The sequence below is a fragment of the Stegostoma tigrinum genome, chromosome 40 (assembly GCF_030684315.1).
Source record: "Stegostoma tigrinum isolate sSteTig4 chromosome 40, sSteTig4.hap1, whole genome shotgun sequence".
NCBI classification, from domain to species: domain Eukaryota; kingdom Metazoa; phylum Chordata; class Chondrichthyes; order Orectolobiformes; family Stegostomatidae; genus Stegostoma; species Stegostoma tigrinum.
In genome coordinates, this window is record NC_081393.1 from 2332922 (window position 1) to 2352857 (window position 19936).

General features: G+C 47.7%; 1 protein-coding gene across 2 annotated transcripts in view; it reads left to right on the top strand.

Moving 5' to 3' along the window:
* Nucleotides 1–4551: 4551 nt before the first annotated feature.
* LOC125448041 (docking protein 2-like) overlaps nucleotides 4552–19936 on the top strand; it is a 52825-nt gene continuing 37440 nt past the window's right edge. Inside the window, exons 1-2 of one of the 2 annotated variants that reach the window (XM_048522979.2) lie at nucleotides 4552–4902; nucleotides 18562–18861. In XM_048522979.2, the coding sequence (XP_048378936.1) occupies nucleotides 4843–4902; nucleotides 18562–18861 (360 nt within the window). In that variant the 5' untranslated portion in view covers nucleotides 4552–4842. Of the gene's footprint in view, nucleotides 4903–9183; nucleotides 9251–18561; nucleotides 18862–19936 lie in introns of those variants that run through there. The other variant, XM_048522980.2, reaches the window with a different exon arrangement.

Below are 19936 nucleotides of genomic sequence, written 5' to 3' on the forward strand. Positions count from 1 at the left end.
AGGATACGAGCCTTCATGGAGTTATTTCACCCATGACTGGAATATATGTAGATTCCAGGGACTGGAATAAATATTGATTAAATCCTTTCGTATAACCTTATCCACATCTGTTTCTTATGTCATGGCAGCATTACCTCATCAGGTACAAATCTCATTGTGAAGGCAAAAATCCCATCATTGCATGTGTGATAGACCTCAATGGCAGATCAGATCAAATTCTATTCAATCTCTCCTCACCAGACAACATTGTCATCCTAAGAATTAATATTATGAAGTCTCTTCCCTCTGGCTGGAGTAGCTCTAGAACACCGACAGTAATTTTACATTTCAGTGTTTCAGTCAGATATTCATGTCAAGAATAGCAGGGGCTATCAGTGTGAGGCCTCCTTTGTATCTGTCTGTGTAGGAGTTTGCCCATTCTCCCCGTGTCTGTGTGGGTTCCCTCTGGGTGCTCCAGTTTCCTCCCACAGTCCAAAGATGTGCAGGCTAGGTGGATTGGCCATGCTAAATTGCTCGGAGTGTTCAGGGATGTGTAAGCTGTGTGGATTAGCCATGGGAAATGCAGGGTTACATGGATAGGTTAATGGGGGTGTGTCTGGGTGGGATGATCTTTGGAGGGCTTGGTGTAAACTCAATGGGCCAAATGGCCAGCTTCCACACTGCAGGGATTCTGTGATAATTCTATTGGCGAATTGGCCATTAATGGCAACATGTTCCATGGATCATTCTGGGTGATCACAGTCACGAGCTGGTGAGGGTGAGGTTCTCAGTTCCCATCAACATGTATTCGCAACAAAAGCAGAAATCTCAGCAGGTCTGGCACCACCTGCAGAGAGAAATCGAGTCCAGTAACCCTTCTGCAGAACTGATTGTAGGTGGGGAACCAGTGAGCGTACAAGGCACGGGGAACGGGGTTGGGGAGAGGGGGTAATTAAATGATGGGTGGAGTTGAAGTACAGAGAGAGTGGGGGGAGGGGGCGAGAGAGAGAGAGAGAGGAGTGGGTAAAGGTCAGCCTGGGGGAATCAATGGCTGCTAATGCTGTTCTGAAGTCAATATTGGGTTTGATCATTTTAGGACCCGAACACTTTCTTCCATATCCTTACCTGAACTCCCACACACCAAGCCTTATCAACACACATGCTGCTACTGCAAACAGCCCATGATTAGATTAGATTCCCTACAGCTTGGAAACGGGCCTTTCGGCCCAACAAGTCCACACTGCCCCTTGAAGCATCCCACCCAGACCCATCCCCCTATAACGCACACACCCCTGAACACTACGGGCAATTTAGCATGGCCGATCCACCTAGCCTGTACATCTTTGAACTGTGGGAGGAAACCGGAGCACCCGGAGGAAACCCACACAGGCACATGGAGAATGTGCAAACTCCGCACAGAGAGTCGCCTGAGGGTGGAATCGAACGCGGGTCCCTGGTACTGTGAGGCTGCAGCGCTAACCACTGAGCCACCGTGCCACCCCTAACCACTGAGCCACCGTGCCGCCCCTGACCACTGAGCCACCGTGCCGCCCCGAACCACTGAGCCACCGTGCCGCCCCGAACCACTGAGCCACCGTGCCACCTCTAACCACTGAGCCACCGTGCCACCCCGAACCACTGAGCCACCGTGCCACCCCGAACCACTGAGCCACCATGCCACCTCTAACCACTGAGCCACCGTGCCGCCCCGAACCACTGAGCCACCGTGCTGCCCCGAACCACTGAGCCACCGTGCTGCCCCGAACACTGAGCCACCGTGCCACCCCAAACCACTGAGCCACCGTGCCACCTAGGTGTTAGCTACTACTGGTCCCTGTTGGCAGCAATTGATTCCCCACATCCATGTGTTTGTTCTCTCTCTCGCTGGCCTCTTTCTCCATCACTTCTCAATCACTCCTCATCTCCTGCATTTTTTTTACCAATTTTATCCTCAGCCAATCAGTTCTGTAGAAGTCACTCGACCGAAACCATTAACTTTGCTTTATCTTCACAGATGCCACCAGCTCTGCTAAAATTTCCAAGCCATTTCTAATTCCCAGGATCTGCAGTTCTTGAAGTTATTTTGTATATCATCTATTTGTACTGACCTAGTGTGTGCAGACAGGGTTTCAGGTTGCTCACAAGACTGTTAAAGGTGGAAGCCTTTCTAAATGAGACTTCTTTTGAGCCGCACTTGGCTCTCAAATCTTCATCTGGGTAGAAGTCACAATGTCAAAATGTCATCAGTGGTTCCAAAAAGGCTTGTGTTTCTGTAAGTTACACCAGGTATAGTTTTTGAGACCCTGTTGGATGAGACGTTCTCACTGGACTTCCCAAAATGTTGCAACAACACTGTGTCTATGTTGGAGAATAATGTGTGGTCAATATGCAAAGGTTGATTTGAGGGTTCCTGTGAAATACCCTATTACAATGTGCAGTCAGACTTTAATGGGACTACCTCCAGTCCATAATGGTGCCTGGTTCTTTGCTACAGAGTGAACAAGGGCCATCATTGATGTTTGAAGTTCCAATGCTAATGCTGTCCACTTTGAGGACATGCTAAATTCCTCCTGAAATATAGCTCCTTCAATTCAGTGTCTTCTAAAGCTTGCAGGTCCTCTACACTTTGGACCCGACCAGCAGGATGCAGAAACCATGCTTGGTAGACCACCCATCACTGACTTTTGCAACCAACAATCAGGCACCTCAAAGACACGATTGAATGGTGAAGCAGACTCGATGGGCTGAGTAGCCTAATTTCTGCTCCTATGTCTCATAGTCGAATGCAGCTTTTGTTTAAAATAACTTGCACGAAGGTCACATCTTTCCCACCGTAGGAGAAGCCTGAAGCAAACAGCTGAGGCACTTTGCAAGGGAAATGAGATACTTATGTGACAATGAGAAGGCAGAGAAAGAAAAGTGGCAACTCTGAGCAGAGAATGGTTGAGCAACGAGTATAATACCATCATAGACGAATGGGCCAAATGGCCTGTCTCACTGCTGTATGGTCCAGGAATTTCCATGAAGTCAAAGATGTCCCAGAGTACTTTGCAGCTTGTGCAATAATTTCAAACCATTGTCACTTTTACATGCAGGTTTAGGTTATATTGAATTGAAATATTCCTTGCGGTAACAAGCATGGGTTGCAGTTTACTGTTTGCTGCCAGATGGAGGCAGGCCTTAACCTGGTTTAAAAATTCCCAGTTTTAAGCTCTGCTGAAACTTCACACTGTCAGAAGCACAGAGCTGGACCAGCAAACGTTGCTGACGGTAACATCAACTCAACTGTGAAAGGAATGACACAGGGCTGGTTAGCCCACCAGGTGCATGCCAGTATTTCAGCTTGAGGAGAAGCCTTCTCCGAGCCCTCTTCACCTCATCCCAGCAATGAATCCATATGACCATAAGACAGTAGAGCAGAATCAGACCATTCAGCCCATCGAGACTGTTATGCCATTTGATCATGGCCGATATGTTTCTCAACCCTATTGTCCTGCCTTATCCCCATAACCCTTGAGCCCCTTACGAAAAACACTCAATGACTTTGCCTAAGGCAATCAGTTCCCTTGAATAACCACCCTCTGGCTGAAGAAATTCCTCCTCATCTCAGTTTTAGAGGCTGTCCTTTTTCTCTAAGGCTGGAACCTTGGTTACTAGCCTCACTTACTTGTGCAAACATCTTCCCTGTGTCCACTCTATCGAGGCTCCCTCAGTATTCTGTTAATTTCAAGCAGATCCTCTGCCATCCCTCTAAACTCCATCAAGGACAGAACCAGAGCCCTAAACCACTCCCCAAAAGTCAAGCCCTTCATCTCCAGGATCATTCTAGAGAACCCCCCCAGACCAAATGCAAAGCCTGTAATTCCTTACTTGATATGGAGCGTAAAAGTGCCCACAATATTTTGAATGCAGTCTAATAAGAGCCTTGTACAGCCTGAGCATTACATCCTCGCTCTTGAATTCTAGCCCTCTTGAAATGAATGCCAACTTGCATTTGTCTTCCTAACTTCCAAAGGACCTGCATGTTAACCCGAGCGGGATCCTGAACGAGGACTCCTAAATCTCTTTGCGTTACAGACTTGCAAAGCTTTTCTCATTCATAAAACAGTCTCTGCAGCTATTCCTTCTGCCAAAGTGCATAATCTCAGACTTCCACGTTGTATTCCATCCGTCAGTTTTCCCACCCGCCTGGCCTGCCCAGGTCCTTCGGCGGTCGCCACCACTTCCCCGACCAGACCTGTCCCTCCACCTAACCTTGTATCCCTCAGCTCCCTTCTCCTTCGGCTCTTCATTCAGCTTTCACTTCAACTCACAAAAGCAAAATACCACAAGCACAGGGAATAGGAAGTAAAAACATGAAGTGCTGGAAGTCATCAGCTATTCAAGCCAGCCTGTTTGGAGAGAGAAGCGGAGTTTAATGATCAGACGTCATCGAAACTGAGGAACGGCAGAACTGTGCTAAACTCAAGAAAAGTGAAAGAGGAACAAGCAAGAGCCAGCAATGGGCAGGGGAGGGAAACTCACAGAGATTAATTGTCATGCAAATTGCTATCAATCCATCTACAGCTTTCGACTCAGCGAGTCCTGTGATAGTGAGTTCCACCTTCTCATCACTGTCAGGGTATGAGAGTGCACCAGTTTCTCTTTGACTGTGTTGGAGACGATGCTCCACCTGCGGCCACTTGATGCACTGTGTCTCGGATGTGCTGCAAGTTTGGTTTTGGGGTGTGAGAGCCGGGTGCGAGGGGACGGCGCTGGCTCGAACTCCAACCTCCAGTGACACTGCTGAAGCACAGCGAAGCCACAGTCCCTGAGCTCGTAGTGCCTGACATACCCGCACTGGCACACGACGATGAACTTAAAATGGAAGAGGCCATAAAACAGGGAGTACTTCACGTGCAGATGCAACAGAAATTTGGAAAGGTAAAAGACACCTTTGAAAATGTTTTTTTTGGAGAGTGGGGCTGGTAATTTGAGTCGGGGGGACTCGGGCTTTAATTTGGCATTTGGAGATACTCATCCTGAGTTATTTCACCGAGTTTCCTGCTTAAGCACCTCTTTCTGAATCTTCTGTAGCTTCGCTTCATTGAAATGAGGCACATTAGTATGATTCAAATGCAGCAGTGCTCAGTTCCGGGCATAAAGAAACAGAGAACTGATCTGTCAAATCCCCATGTGCTACAGAGTCGAAAACAGATTTCTACAAAGTTACAGAAGAAAAACACGGGTGCTAATTTACAAAAGGCAAGGTTCCAAAACTGGCTCTCTGATGAAGGGTCTAGGCCCGAAACATCAGCTTTTGTGTTCCTGAGATGCTGCTGGGCCTGCTGTGTTCATCCAGCTCCACACTTTGTTATCTTGGATTCCCCAGCATCTGCAGTTCCCATTATCACTGTTCCAAAACTGACACCCGGTTTCCTTCATCTAAGCAATTCTGCTATCTACGTCCATCATAAAAACATAGAACATAGAACATTACAGCACAGTACAGGCCCTTTGGCCCTCGATGTTGTGTCAACCTGTCATACCAATCTCAAGCCCATCTAACCTACACTATTCCATGTACGTCCATATGCTTGTGCAATGACGACTTAAATGTACCTAAAGTTGGCGAATCTACTACCGTTGCAAAAGGCAGACAAAAAGGAGTCGAGGCCCGGAGCGTCAGCCTGCCTACTCCTCTGATGCTGCTTGGCCTGCTGTGTTCATCCAGCTTCACACTTTTGTTATCTCAGATTCTCCAGCAGCTGCAGTTCCTGCTCTCTCTGAGACAAGGCATCAGTTTCATTTCTAATCTCAAAACAGCCACTTCACCAGTGACCCTCTGACAGTGCGGCACTCCCTCAGCACTGACCCTCCGACAGTGCGGCGCTCCCTCAGCACTGACCCTCCGACAGTGCAGCACTCCCTCAGTACTGACCATCTGACAGTGCGGCACTCCCTCAGCACTGACCCCTCTGACAGTGCGGTGCTCCCTCAGCACTGACCCTCCGACAGTGCGGCGCTCCCTCAGCACTGACCCTCCGACACTGCGGCGCTCCCTCAGCACTGACCCTCCGACACTGCGGCGCTCCCTCAGCACTGACCCTCCGACAGTGCGGCGCTCCCTCAGCACTGACCCTCCGACAGTGCGGCGCTCCCTCAGTACTGACCATCTGACAGTGCGGCGCTCCCTCAGCACTGACCCCTCTGACAGTGCGGCGCTCCCTCAGCACTGACCCCTCTGACAGTGCGGCACTCCCTCAGCACTGACCCTCCGACAGTGCGGCACTCCCTCAGCACTGACCCCTCTGACAGTGCAGCACTCCCTCAGCACTGACCATCTGACAGTGCGGCACTCCCTCAGCACTGACCCTCTGACAGTGTTACGCTCCCTCAGTACTGACCATCTGACAGTGCGGCGCTCCCTCAGTACTGACCCTCCGACAGTGCGGCGCTCCCTCAGTCTTGCACTGTCATGCCTGGTTCTGGCCTCAAGTCTGTGAAGTGGATTTGGACTCTCAAGATGCTTTTCCAAACTGGCATGTTCATGGCAATTACTTTGTCCTAATTATGTTAAAATATCTCAGCCTTGATGTGAAGAGCAGTGTACAATTCCATGTGAGACTGAAGTGTTCAGAGCATGTGAACATGCCCCTCACAGGTCGTTCTGCTCAATCTGTTTCTGTTGAGTTGCCTAGAAAAGCTTGTGATGCCTTCTGCTGCTTTTCTGTTCATTGTTGACAAAAACTGGAGCCTTTGAAATGAGTGCAGGAGCCTTACTTCAGTGCAAGTCTCCTCAATAGACAGGATAGTATGAAAAAACACAGCACAGTGAAGACAGATTTGCGCTTTGTCCAATGTTGCTCATGCCAATGGAGCACAATATCCATTGGGACAAAAGGATGGCATTTGCCATTGCCATCTCCCAGCCCTTTTCCTGTGTGCACAGCAAGGTTAAACATGCGCCACTGGGTCTGAAGCAGAGTATTCAAATCCAGGCCTTTCCCTCTTGCTGCACCCAATGTGTCACAGCTTCTCCCTCATCCCATCTGTTCTCAGAATTATTCTTTGGCTTTATTACACTCTCTCACATATCCACACAATCGTGCACACTCTCTCACACATACACATAATCCTACACGCTCTCTCACACACAGACACAATCATACATGCTCTCCCACACATCCACACAAGCGTACACGCTCTCCCACACATCCACACAAGCGTACACGCTCTCCCACACATCCACACAAGCGTACACGCTCTCCCACACATCCACACAAGCGTACACGCTCTCCCACACATCCACACAAGCGTACACGCTCTCCCACACATACACACAATCGTACACGCTCTCTCACACATACACACAATTGTACACGTTCTCCCACACATCCACACAAGCGTACACTCTCTCTCACACATCCACATAATCGTACACGCTCTCCCACACATACACACAATCATACATGCCCTTTCACACATACACACAATCATACATGCTCTCTCACACATCCATACAATCATACACTTTCTCTCACACATACACACAAGCGTACACTCTCTCTCACACATCCACACAAGCGTACACTCTCACACATACACACAATCATACACTCTCTCTCACACATCCACACAAGCGTACACTCTCTCTCACACATCCACACAATCGTACAGGCTCTCCCACACATACACACAATCGTACACTCTCTCTCACACACCCACACAAGTGTACACTCTCTCTTACACATCCACACAATCGTACATGTTCTCTCACACATCCACACAAGCGTACACTCTCTCTTACACATCCACACAATCGTACACTCTCTCTCACACATCCACACAAGCGTACAGTCTCTCTTACACATCCACACAATTGTACACGCTCTCCCACACATACACACAATCATACATGCTCTTTCACACATCCACACAAGCGTACACTCTCTCACACGTACACACAAGCGTACACGCTCTCTCACACATCCACACAATCATACACACACTCACACGCAATTGTTAAAACACTTGTTTGTTTAAGCACTCCTCCAGACTTTCTGTGCACAATTTAGAATGACAATACAGTGCCCCCATGAAACTGTAAACAGAGGACCAGACTGCTTGATCCAGCTGTTCACATTTGGGTTACTATGACCTGATGTGTTTGGGAAGTTGCTGTGCACAAATTGGTTGGCACATTTCTTGCATTACAACCATGATTACATTTCAGAAGCAATTCCTTGATTAAAGGGTGCTTTGAAACGTCACAGCCATGATTTTATTTCTGTCTTTCAAACAAATAATGTCAGAAACAGAGGAACTATATTTTATGTAAAGAAAACTAAAGTACTGCGGATGCTGGAAATCAGAAACAGAAATAGAAATTTCTGCGAAGACTCAGCAGGTCTGGCAGCATCTAAAGAGCTGTTCTGAGGAAGGGTCACTGGACCTGAAAACATTAACTCTGCTTTCTCTCCACAGATGCTGCTAGACCTGCTGAGCGTTTCCAACAATTTCTGTTTTGTAACTGTATTTTATTACTGTTAGAACTGCTACAGCGGATTTTGTGAAACAATCAATGTACTTTTTCATTAATTCAACATGTGAGCTATTTGAAGTGACAGGTGCTACATGAGCAGGTTTATTGTAATCCTAGCAATCTTGTTATCTGATGATTGATTCTTCAACAAAGTAAACAAGATTTTAAAAAAGTATTTTTCATCGTTGGCTAAGGAGGTTCAAATTGGCAAGAGACACAGCACTGAATTGAATTAAATTTGGTTTCCAAATGATGTGGCAGTGACAGCGATCTGCCTCTGGATGAATATCCCACAAATTTGAATCCTTGATAAGCAGAACTAAGTCTTGCATTGACATGGTAACGGACTTACATCTCTCAAAAGTTTCTCCAAGTTCTTGGTAGAAAGGAAAGTTGGATGAAAGCTGGCTGGAGAAAGGAATTGAAGGATCTGTTGAAATGGATGAGGTGAAGTGAGGTGGGAGGAGATTGATGTGGCATATGAATTCCATGCTGGATACACTGCGTGTTTCTGTGCCACGGGGTCTAAGTAAAGTATAATTCTGCATCCCTCGAACAGATGCATCGCCACGCTAAACAGGCACCAAGCAGCTGCAATGGATACACACTGCAACAGAAAATATCCACTTCTACCATGCAGAATACCTGGACAGAGCAGGTTCAGTGGAATCAGACTTGCCAAGGCACTTCACCGTCATAATCAGATCCTGATCCAAGGAAAGGAAAATTCAGACAGGTGGCCAAAAGGTTGGTGGAAGAGCTGCGTTTGTTTTTGGAAGGAGCATGTGAATGGAAGAGAGGGAGATGGAGAGGTTTGGGAAGGAACCCCAGAGCCCAGGGCACAGGAAGGTGAAGGTTGATAATGGAGGGATTGAGTTCAGGGATGTTCAAATGGCCAGTACAGGTAGGGATACAGAGGCCATAGAGGCTTGTAAAGCTGGAGAAGATAGGAAGGGTAGAGCCAACACTGCGATTTGATTATATGGGTGAGAATTTTGCACTTTGATTACAGGTCCAACAGAAATGCATATGGTGGTTAGCTTCGTAGGATATTTATAACACTGATGTAAAATTGAGTTCCAATGTCTGTTGAGCAAAACAGAAGTGGGAGTGAACTGGTTTTGAAAATACCTCCCTGTCTGACCGGGAGTAACAAATGAAATAAGGCGGGCATATCTTATTTGCTCTTGTCAGTGTGTTTGTGAAAAAAACAGCGAAGTATGACCTTCAGCACCTTGTACCTCACAGGCGAGCTGGACTCAGTGTCAGTCCTGGTTCAGACTTTAAGTCCCATTGGTGAGTTCCTCAACTCAAGAGGTTCAAGCCTCGAGCCCAGGCCCACACCCTGGGAGTGTCCATTGATAGGGAGGTGTCCTTGGGTTTCAGATAGTTGACTAGGTGGATATGAGACTAAACCGCATTGAAAGCTGAGCTCCCCTGGAGTCCCAGCTATGAAAATCAGCAGCACCCAAAAAGAAACCCTCAGAAGTTGATCTGTCATCTCATTGTTTGTGGAACTTCGCCCCATGAGTTTTTTTGTGAAAACTGTGACAGCACTTGGAAATATTGTGACAATGTCAGTGCACGGGGCCTTTTATTTCCTTCTCCCGAGCTTGAGCTTGCTCGTAGTGAGTGGGGACTTGGGCGGAGAACTGCAGAGTAGTCCCTGCCGATTGGCTGATGCAAGCAACTACCTTGGGCAACCACAGTACCCTATCTCAGAAGGCCTTACTTTTACAAACCTAACTATCAGAACAGAAAACAAATGGTAATCGGTCTCTTCAAATCTCACTCAAATAACCAACTTCAGAATGTAACAAGATAATAAAATGTGAGGCTGGATGAACACAGCAGGCCAAGCAGCATCTCAGGAGCACAAAAGCTGACGTTTCGGGCCTAGACCCTTCATCATCCGCCTAGCTGAACTCGTCCTCACCCTCAACAACTTCTCTTTTGACTCCTCCCACTTCCTACAGACTAAGGGGGTGGCCATGGGCACCCGCATGGGCCCCAGCTATGCCTGCCTCTTTGTAGGTTACGTGGAACAGTCCCTCTTCCGCACCTACACAGGCCCCAAACCCCACCTCTTCCTCCGGTACATTGATGACTGTATCGGCGCCGCCTCTTGCTCCCCAGAGGAGCTCGAACAGTTCATCCACTTCACCAACACCTTCCACCCCAACCTTCAGTTCACCTGGGCCATCTCCAGCACATCCCTCACCTTCCTGGACCTCTCAGTCTCCATCTCAGGCAACCAGCTTGTAACTGATGTCCATTTCAAGCCCACTGACTCCCACAGCTACCTAGAATACACCTCCTCCCACTCACCCTCCTGCAAAAATTCCACCCCCTATTCCCAATTCCTCCGCCTCCGCCGCATCTGCTCCCACGATAAGACATTCCACTCCCGCACATCACAGATGTCCAAGTTCTTTAAGGACCGCAACTTTCCCCCCACAGTGATTGAGAACGCCCTTGACCGCGTCTCCCGTATTTCCCGCAACACATCCCTCACACCCTGCCCCCGCCACAACCGCCCTAAGAGGATCCCCCTCGTTCTCACACACCACCCTACCAACCTCCGGATACAACGCATCATCCTCCAACACTTTCGCCATTTACAATCCGACCCCACCACCCAAGACAGTTTTCCATCCCCACTCCTGTCTGCTTTCCGGAGAGACCACTCTCTCCGTGACTCCCTTGTTCGCTCCACACTGCCCTCCAACCCCACCACACCTGGCACCTTCCCCTGCAACCGCAGGAAATGCTACACTTGCCCCCAAACCTCCTCCCTCACCCCTATCCCAGGCCCCAAGATGACATTCCACATTAAGCAGAGGTTCACCTGCACATCTGCCAATGTGGTATACTGCATCCACTGTACCCGGTGCGGCTTCCTCTACATTGGGGAAACCAAGCGGAGGCTTGGAGACCGCTTTGCAGAACACCTCCGCTCAGTTCGCAACAAACAACTGCACCTCCCAGTCGCAAACCATTTCCACTCCCCCCTCCCATTCTCTAGATGACATGTTCATCATGGGCCTCCTGCACTGCCACAATGATGCCACCCGAAGGTTGCAGGAACAGCAACTCATATTCCGCCTGGGAACCCTGCAGCCTAATGGTATCAATGTGGACTTCACCAGTTTCAAAATCTCCCCTTCCCCAACTGCATCCTTAAACCAGCCCAGTTCGTCCCCTCCCCCCACTGCACCACACAACCAGCCCAGCTCTTCCCCCCCCCACCCACTGCATCCCAAAACCAGTCCAACCTGTCTCTGCCTCCCTAACCGGTTCTTCCTCTCACCCATCCCTTCCTTCCACCCCAAGCCGCACCCCCATCTACCTACTAACCTCATCCCACCTCCTTGACCTGTCCGTCTTCCCTGGACTGACCTATCCCCTCCCTACCTCCCCACCTATACTCTCTCCACCTATCTTCTTTACTCTCCATCTTCGGTCCGCCTCCCCCTCTCTCCCTATTCATTCCAGTTCCCTCTCCCCATCCCCCTCTCTGATGAAGGGTCTAGGCCTGAAACGTCAGCTTTTGTGCTCCTGAGATGCTGCTTGGCCTGCTGTGTTCATCCAGCCTCACATTTTATTATCTTGGAATTCTCCAGCATCTGCAGTTCCCATTATCTCTTCAGAATGTAACATGTCAGTTGTCGCTCAGTAGGCTGCATTCTTGTGCCTGTGTCAAGAAAGGCTGTGGCTTCAGGCCTCAGACCAGAAGCCTAGGCCAAGCGAACATACTGGGTGCAGTTCTGAGAGTCTGTGCTAGTCTTAGATGTGGCACCTTTCATAACTCCCAAAAAGCTGCATGGTCAGCGTGAACACTTTTGATGTGTACCCACTGTTTGTCCTGGGCAGCCACTTTCTGCACAGCAGGTTCACACATGCAGCAATGAGTCACATAGAATGAAACGAAACAAGAGTTGATTCAAGCCATCACCCCAAAGGCAGCTCTTTCAAAGAGATTTCATAGAGATTAATCCCAAAACCTTTCAACAAGACCTCCTCTCCTATCATCTTCCCAGTTCCCTTTTGAAAGTCACTATTGAATCTCCTTTTAGACTCACATTTCAGATCACTACAGCACACATGTTGAAAACAGTCTCCTCTTGTTGCCCCTGCTTCTGATAAATTTCTTCAACCTGTGTGTATCTTTTGGGAGGGAATTTGGATTTTGACCCAATGACACTGAAGAAATGGTGATATATTTCCAACCCAGGATGATGGAGGGGAACTTGTCATGTTCGCACGTATCTGCTGCCTTGTGGTTGAAGTCAAACATTTGGAAGGTGCTGCTGAGGAACCTTGGTGAGTTGTTGCAATGCATCTTGTAGATGGTACATACTGTTGTCAATGCACACCAGTGATGGAAGATATGAATGTTTCGAGTTGTGGATGTAGTGCCAATTAATGTCCTATTTTGTCTGGAATAGTGTTTAGTTTCAGTTTTGTTGAACCTGTGCTTGTTCAGGAAAATTGAGACCATTACTGCAAGATCTCTACCTTGCAGATGGTGGACACTTAACGCTAACTCTGTCCTGCTGTTTTCTTGGCTGGTCCAGTTCAGTTTCTCTTCAAAACTAGGATAGTGAGAGGATGGATCTTTGAAACATAAAGATAATGCTACTCAATGCCAAAGGACAATGGTGAGATTGTCTATTGTTGGAAAGTATCGCTGTCTGCTTCTTGTGTGGCACCAGATTGACTTGGCACTTGTCAGCCCAAGCCTGGATATTGTCCAGGTCTTTCTGCATTTGGACATAACTGCATCAAGATCGGAAGAGCTGTGAATGGCGCTGAATTCAGTCCCATCATCAGTGAGCATCCCAACTTCTGACCTTCCGATGAAGGGAAAATCATTAATCAAGCAGCTGAAGATGGTTGGTCCAAGGACACTACCCTGGGGAACTCCTGCAGAGACATCCTGGAGGTGAGATGACTGACCTCCAACAACCACAACCATTTTACTTAGTACCAGTTATGATTCCAAACAGTGGAGATTTGCATCCTTACGCTCATTGATTCCAGTTTTGATGCAGCTCCTCAGCCCTGCACTTTGGTCCAGGCTTGGACCAAAGCTGTGATGATGAAGCTAGAAACTGTGTGATGCTGGGGAACCCAAAGTGAGCATCAGTGAACAGGTATTTGCAATAGGGTCTTGTCTTTAAATGAGGGCAGAAACACTCAATAATATTGAGGGATTAGCTAAGTTGAGTGGACACTGGGCCTGTTGCCTCTCAGTTCCTGATAGATGAGTCAGGGCCGAGGAGGTGTTGCCTCTCCTCAGGAAAGTATAGTTGGGTCTCTGTGCTTACGGTTTTCTTCACTGGAGGTCCTCTGAAGATGTAACCTATGACAAAGACAATGGGAAAACTCCCTCAGCCTCTGAGTCCTTGGGCTATGTTGTGTCTGTAGTTTGGCTTAGAATCATAGAATCCATACATTGCAGAAGCAAAACATTTGGCTCATCGAGTCGTCACCAACTCTCCAAACAGCATCCCCCCCAGACCTACCCACCCACCCTGTCCTTATGATCCTGCATTTCCCATGGCCAACCATCCCAAGCCTACCCATCCCTGGACACTCAGGGCAATTTGGCACGGCCAATCCACCCTAACAGGCACACCTTTGGACCGTGGGGGGGAAACTGGAGCCCCCAGGGGAAGCCCATGCAAACGTAGGGAGAATGTGCAAACTCCACACAGACAGTTGCCCAAGGGTGGAATCGAACACATTTCCCTGACGCTGTGAGGCAGTAGTGCTGACAACCGAGCCATCGTGCCTGAGAGCTGAGCAAGATGAACTTCTGTACTGTGCCTTTTGCCCGGAGACCTCATTTGCTGTTTGACTTGTTCAGGGTCAGGTGCATGTCACAGTTGACGATAATGGTTGTGGTGGATCTTTTCCACCTGGGCTGCAGATTGTAACAGTATGCTTCACGGTGGCATGTTTCACACATCAAAGCTGAGGCTGTTAGTATTGGGGCACATGTCTGTGCTAAAAATGTGCAAGCTTTGCATTGAGGAATCTTCCAGCACAAGCTGTGATCTGTTCCAAACATAACGCAACCCTGAAGAGGAGAGGACCCCCATATAGCCCCACTTTTAACCCAGTGTGGAGATGTATCAGCTGCCTCTTCATGCTTGCTGCTGCAAACCAAAATTCCTGACATGACCATGCCCTATGTCACAGCTTCGCTGGAAACACCGTGCCACTTCACAGAAGAAGTTCCATCACCTGCTCACCAGAGCTGTCAGAAATGCCCATCTGACCGATATATAAAAATGCCAGGCAGCTGAAGACCAATCACCTCTTCAATACACACACTCATCATGACCAAACACTGTCTACTACCCTCTGCTCCTCCCAACTGTTGAAGGAAACTCTCAGAGAACACTGGGAGACCATTCTGTCAATTTCCCCTGTACTTCCTATTTGGAAGACCAAACCCGTGAGTACAGGGCAACCCAAGCAATTTCATTGGAAATAATACATTTCATGGGATTTTGGTATCGATGGCTGGCCAACATTTATTGCCTGTCCCTGTTTGTCCTTGAAAAGGTGGTGGTGAGCTGCCTCCTTAGAATGTAGATTGACCCACAATTCCCTCAGGGAGGGAATTCCAAGATTCTGACGCAGCGACAGGAATGGCGATATATTTCCAAGTCAGGATGGTGTGTGGTTTGGAAGGGAACAGGCAGAGGATGATGTTCTCATGTAGCTGCTGCCCTTGTCCCTCTCGGTTGGAGAGGTCACAGTTTTGGAAGGTGGTGCCAGAGGAGCATTTGTGAGTTCCTTCGCTACATCTTGTCAAGGCTAAGTGTTCAACTTATGGAGAGCAGTAATCCACAAAGTCAGGAGATAGTTAAATGTTCGCATAGCGCAAAGCTGTGGTCAAACTTTGTAAGTTCTCATAGGATCCCTACAGCATGAAAGCTGGCATTTAGCCCATCGAGTCCACACCGAACCCTCAAAGAGCATCCCACCCAGATCCAACCCACACTATACCTGTAAACCTGCATTTCCCATGGCAAACCCAACTAGCCTACACATCCCTGAAAACTACAGACAGTTTCCCATGGCCAATCCACCATAACCTGCACATCTTTGGACTGTGGGAGGAAACCGGAGCACCTGGGAGAAACCCACGCAGACATGGGGAGAATGTGCAAACTCCACACTGACAGTCGCCTGAGGGTGGAATCGAACCTGGGTCCCCAGCGCAGTGAGGCAGCAGTGCTAACCACTGAGCCACCGGGCCACACCAAAACATCACTTTGAATCCTGGACCCAGTTGCAGTCAGTCTGCAACTTGGTCACTGGATCAAGTTTTGGTCACACTGCATTCCGAACTCTGATCACTTCTGGTCACACTGCACCGAGAGCACTGGCTCCAGTTCTGGTCACGCTGCACCGAGAGCACTGGCTCCAGTTCTGGTCACACTGCACCGAGAGCACTGGCTCCAGTTCTGGTCACACTGCACCGAGAGCACTGGATCCAGTTCTTGTTTCTGAGACAAAGGGGAGATGTGTAGGTGTGGGAGGCTGCCCTGACTGAAAACACATACGTAATTCCAAGGTGTCTGAGTAGTTAGGAATGACTGGGAAACTTGGAATTTCAGCCTGAAAAGGGAGCAGCAGTGCAGTGAATCTCGACAGCACCTATAACACATTCAGTGCATGTGAAATAAACTGTCAGATAAGGACAGAGAGACACGGGGGACCAAGGCAGTAAAGTAGATGGTTTGGACTTGTCTCATGAAACGTCTTGCTCTCAGTGATCGCCATTGAGCTCAAGTGGTGGAATTTGAAAAGTCCAGAATACTGAATTCATTCTGAATCTGGGGGTAAAAACATGATGTATTTGGAAGAATTCACAAGGCCGTTTCTCATTTTTCATCTTGTGCAAACATTTGGAATTCTCTGAATAGAACATTTTATCAGGTCCCAAGCAATAGCTGCCATAGTTACGGTCTAGAAGGCATTATTGAGATTGATTAAACTACTACAGAAGGGTTATTCCTAAGCAGGGTTAATCTGCTGTCTTGTTAATAGTGATATCCTATCACTGAGTAAAGAAGACTCTCTCTCTTCACTTGCTCATGCCTGCTTCCCAAAGAGTCAAGCTACTCGGAAATGGACAGTCAATGAAGTTGATGGAATTCAAGCTGGTTAATTCAACTGGACCAGCACACTGATGGCAGCGTGATCACTCTGTGGGAAATAAGTTGCGATGCAGAATCTTTACTGGCTTGTTTTTGTTCATCACCATGCGAGGTAATATCATCAGCGCATGTTTGTAAAGAAAGTTCATCGTGTTGTTTTGCTGCTAACTAACATCAGCTAGTTTCAAAACAGCATGATGAACTCTCTTTAATACCAGTACATTCAGACAATGAAGGCCATCAGTTTAACCGGGACAAAGTAACCTTAGTAGCCCAAGCCAAACATAGACACGTACAGGAATCCCGAGAGGCATGGTTCTCCACCCATACTTCAAATCAATAAACATATAGAATTGGACCCCAGATACAAACCCATACCGATTAAAACTGAAAATGACAGTACTCAGCATAACGGACCGGACAGTACAAATTCCAAGTGGAGTAGAATAACATCGCTTCATCGGAGGTTACACTGATGATGTCACCAAGCATGGTGACAAAACGTCTGAACAAAAACAAGCCAGCTTGGGTGAGCAAGTAAACAATGTCACCCACAAACCGAGCTCAAATCCTCGCTAAAACCTGCAAAAGCATAATTCCAATGGCATTGACTGAACATGGAAAGGGGTTGTATAGCTTTGTGCTAACCTAATGTGAAAAACCATGCTCAGATATTCCTTTTTGTAACTGAGTGACTGGCAGCAGGGACTATTCAGTTCAGGAAATCACTTGTATGTTTCAGACTACATAACATTTTGGATCCTTAAGTGTTATGACAGAGAAATGCTGACGGGAATTTTCCCCGCATGGGAGAGCCTAGGAGCAGGGAACAGAGTCTCAGAATGATGGGTTTGTTTTTCAGTTCTTTTGCTTCTAAAAGTGTTGAATCTTTGCAGCTGAATGTGACTTCGCTCATCTCCGGCATGCAGGCTGGGTTGGCTGGTTGAATGAGCTAAGGTGCCTTCCCTTTTATAAATAATAATCCCTCTTGTTCCTCATCACTTTCTACTCTTGTAAACTGAACAGAAGGCTCCTCGACTCCCTAGCCATGAAACACTCATGCTACTTTCTGAACTGACTGACCCCTAGCAGGTTCTTAGAACAAAAGTTTATGATGACTGAGGTCAGTTTCAATTCTGCAACTACATGGATGAACACCTCGAAAATCTACACCTCTGATTCAAAGTTGAAATCGATTGCAACACAACTGGGGGGAATGAATAATCGCTGCTCACACCTGCTTGTGGTTTGTCCACAACTCTGTTCCCTTTTAGATTCACTGAGGTTGAGTCTGGGATTACTGGTGAATTTAAATTTTGATGAACACTTTGACAATAAGAGCTGTAAATTCTACAAGTGGTCTGGCATTTTGAATCTTTTTTCCCCAAGGGATGGCCATGAAATGACCCACTTTCATTTACATTTTAACTACTTTCCAGAGACCTTAGTTATTTTTCTCATAGACATCGTAAAAGGTCACTGAGAGATAGTAGAAACTGCCGATGCTGGAGAATCTGAGTTTACAAGGTGTGGAACTGGATGAACACAGCAGGCCAGGCAACATCAGAGGAGCAGGAAAGCTGACGTTTCAGATCTGGATCCTTTCTGAAGAAGGCTGTTCTGATGCTGCCTGGCCTGCTGTGTTCCCCCAGCTCCACACCTTGTCATAAAAGGTCACTTGATGTTTGGCTGCTATCTTTGTAGCAGCATGTGGTTCATTTTAAAAAGCCATAGTTAATTCTAAAGTGTCCACATTGAATAAAGCCTGTTTCTTCATAGCTCGGAAAACGGCACGTCCTTACTGGGCATGCCAAGAAATGTAATGATTTTAGCAAATTAGCTCGGTGTGAATGAAAATGTCTCTCTCTTCCTTGGCAGAAATGGAAAAAGGTTTGGGTTTTGCTGTTTGGCGAGAGCACGTGCTCTGTCGCCCGCCTGGAATATTACGAGTTCAAGGAGGCCATGAGCATGACAGAGCGGCAAGGAACGAGGAAAACGGAGAACAAAAAGATCATAAAGCTCAGCGACTGCGTTCGCATTGTCGAAGCCCCGAATGAGAGCTGCCCAAGTGATTGCCGGTCGTTTCATTTGGAAACAGTTGACAAACTGTTCATCTTTGCTGTCGAGGCGTCAGAATTCGAGGACTGGAGCCAGAGGCTGTGTGAAATGGCTTTTCCGGTAAGATCCTCAGACCTACAAAGTTTGAAAAACAAGTGCTTGTGATTTCACTTAGCTGCAGCTAATCTGGGTTCTGCAGCTTGGTTTTGATGTTTTATTGCTATCCTGTACCTTTAAAGCAAAACCAGATAACTGAAGATAACACAGTGTGGAGCTGGATGAACACAGCAGGCCAAGCAGCATCAGAGCAGCAGGAAGGCTGTTGTTTCAGGTCGGGACCCTTCTTCAGAAATGGGGGAGGGGAAGGGGTTTCTAAAATAAATAGGGAGATAGGGGGAGGCAGATCGAAGATGGATAGAGGACACAGATAGGTCAAAGAGGCAGGGATGGAGCCAGTAAAGGTGAGTGTAGGTGGGGATGTAGGGAGGAGATAGGTCAGTCCGGGGAGGACAGACAGGTCAAGGGGTTGGAATGAGGCTAGTCAGTCGGAGATGGGGGTGGGTCTTCAGGTGGGAGGAAGGACAGGGTAGGGAGGCGGGGATGAGCTGGGCTGGCTTTGGGATGCAGTGGGGGAGGGGGAGATTTTGAAGCTTTGAAATCCACATTGATACCATTGGGCTGCAGGGTTCCCAAGCAGAAAATGAGTTGCAGTTCCTTCAACCTCTGGGTTGTCTCCTCTCCACTTATCTTCTTCTTTATGCATCTTCTATCTGCCTCCCCTCTCTCTATTTATTTCAGAACCCCTGTCCCCTCCCCCATTTCTGAAGAAGGATCTAGGCCCGAAACATCGGCTTTTCTGCTCCTCTGACGCTGCTTGGCCTGCTGTGTTCATCCAGCTGCACGCCGTTTTATCTCAGATTCTCCAGCATCTGCAGTTCCTACTATCTCCAGATAATTGAAGGTGGCTGTAAACTGAAGTGGTCATTCAGAGAGCAATTGTAACATCATAAAAATTGCACACTACAGTTCAGTGGCTTGCACTCTAACTATTTGTTACATTAAAAGCACAATGGTGAGTATGCACCACTTGGAAGGTGCCAGAACACAAGGGCACCTTGGGACATTTGAGTATGGCAAAGGTTCCATGCAACTGAAGCCATTATTAATGTAATTATTGGATGGATTTTTATTTGTT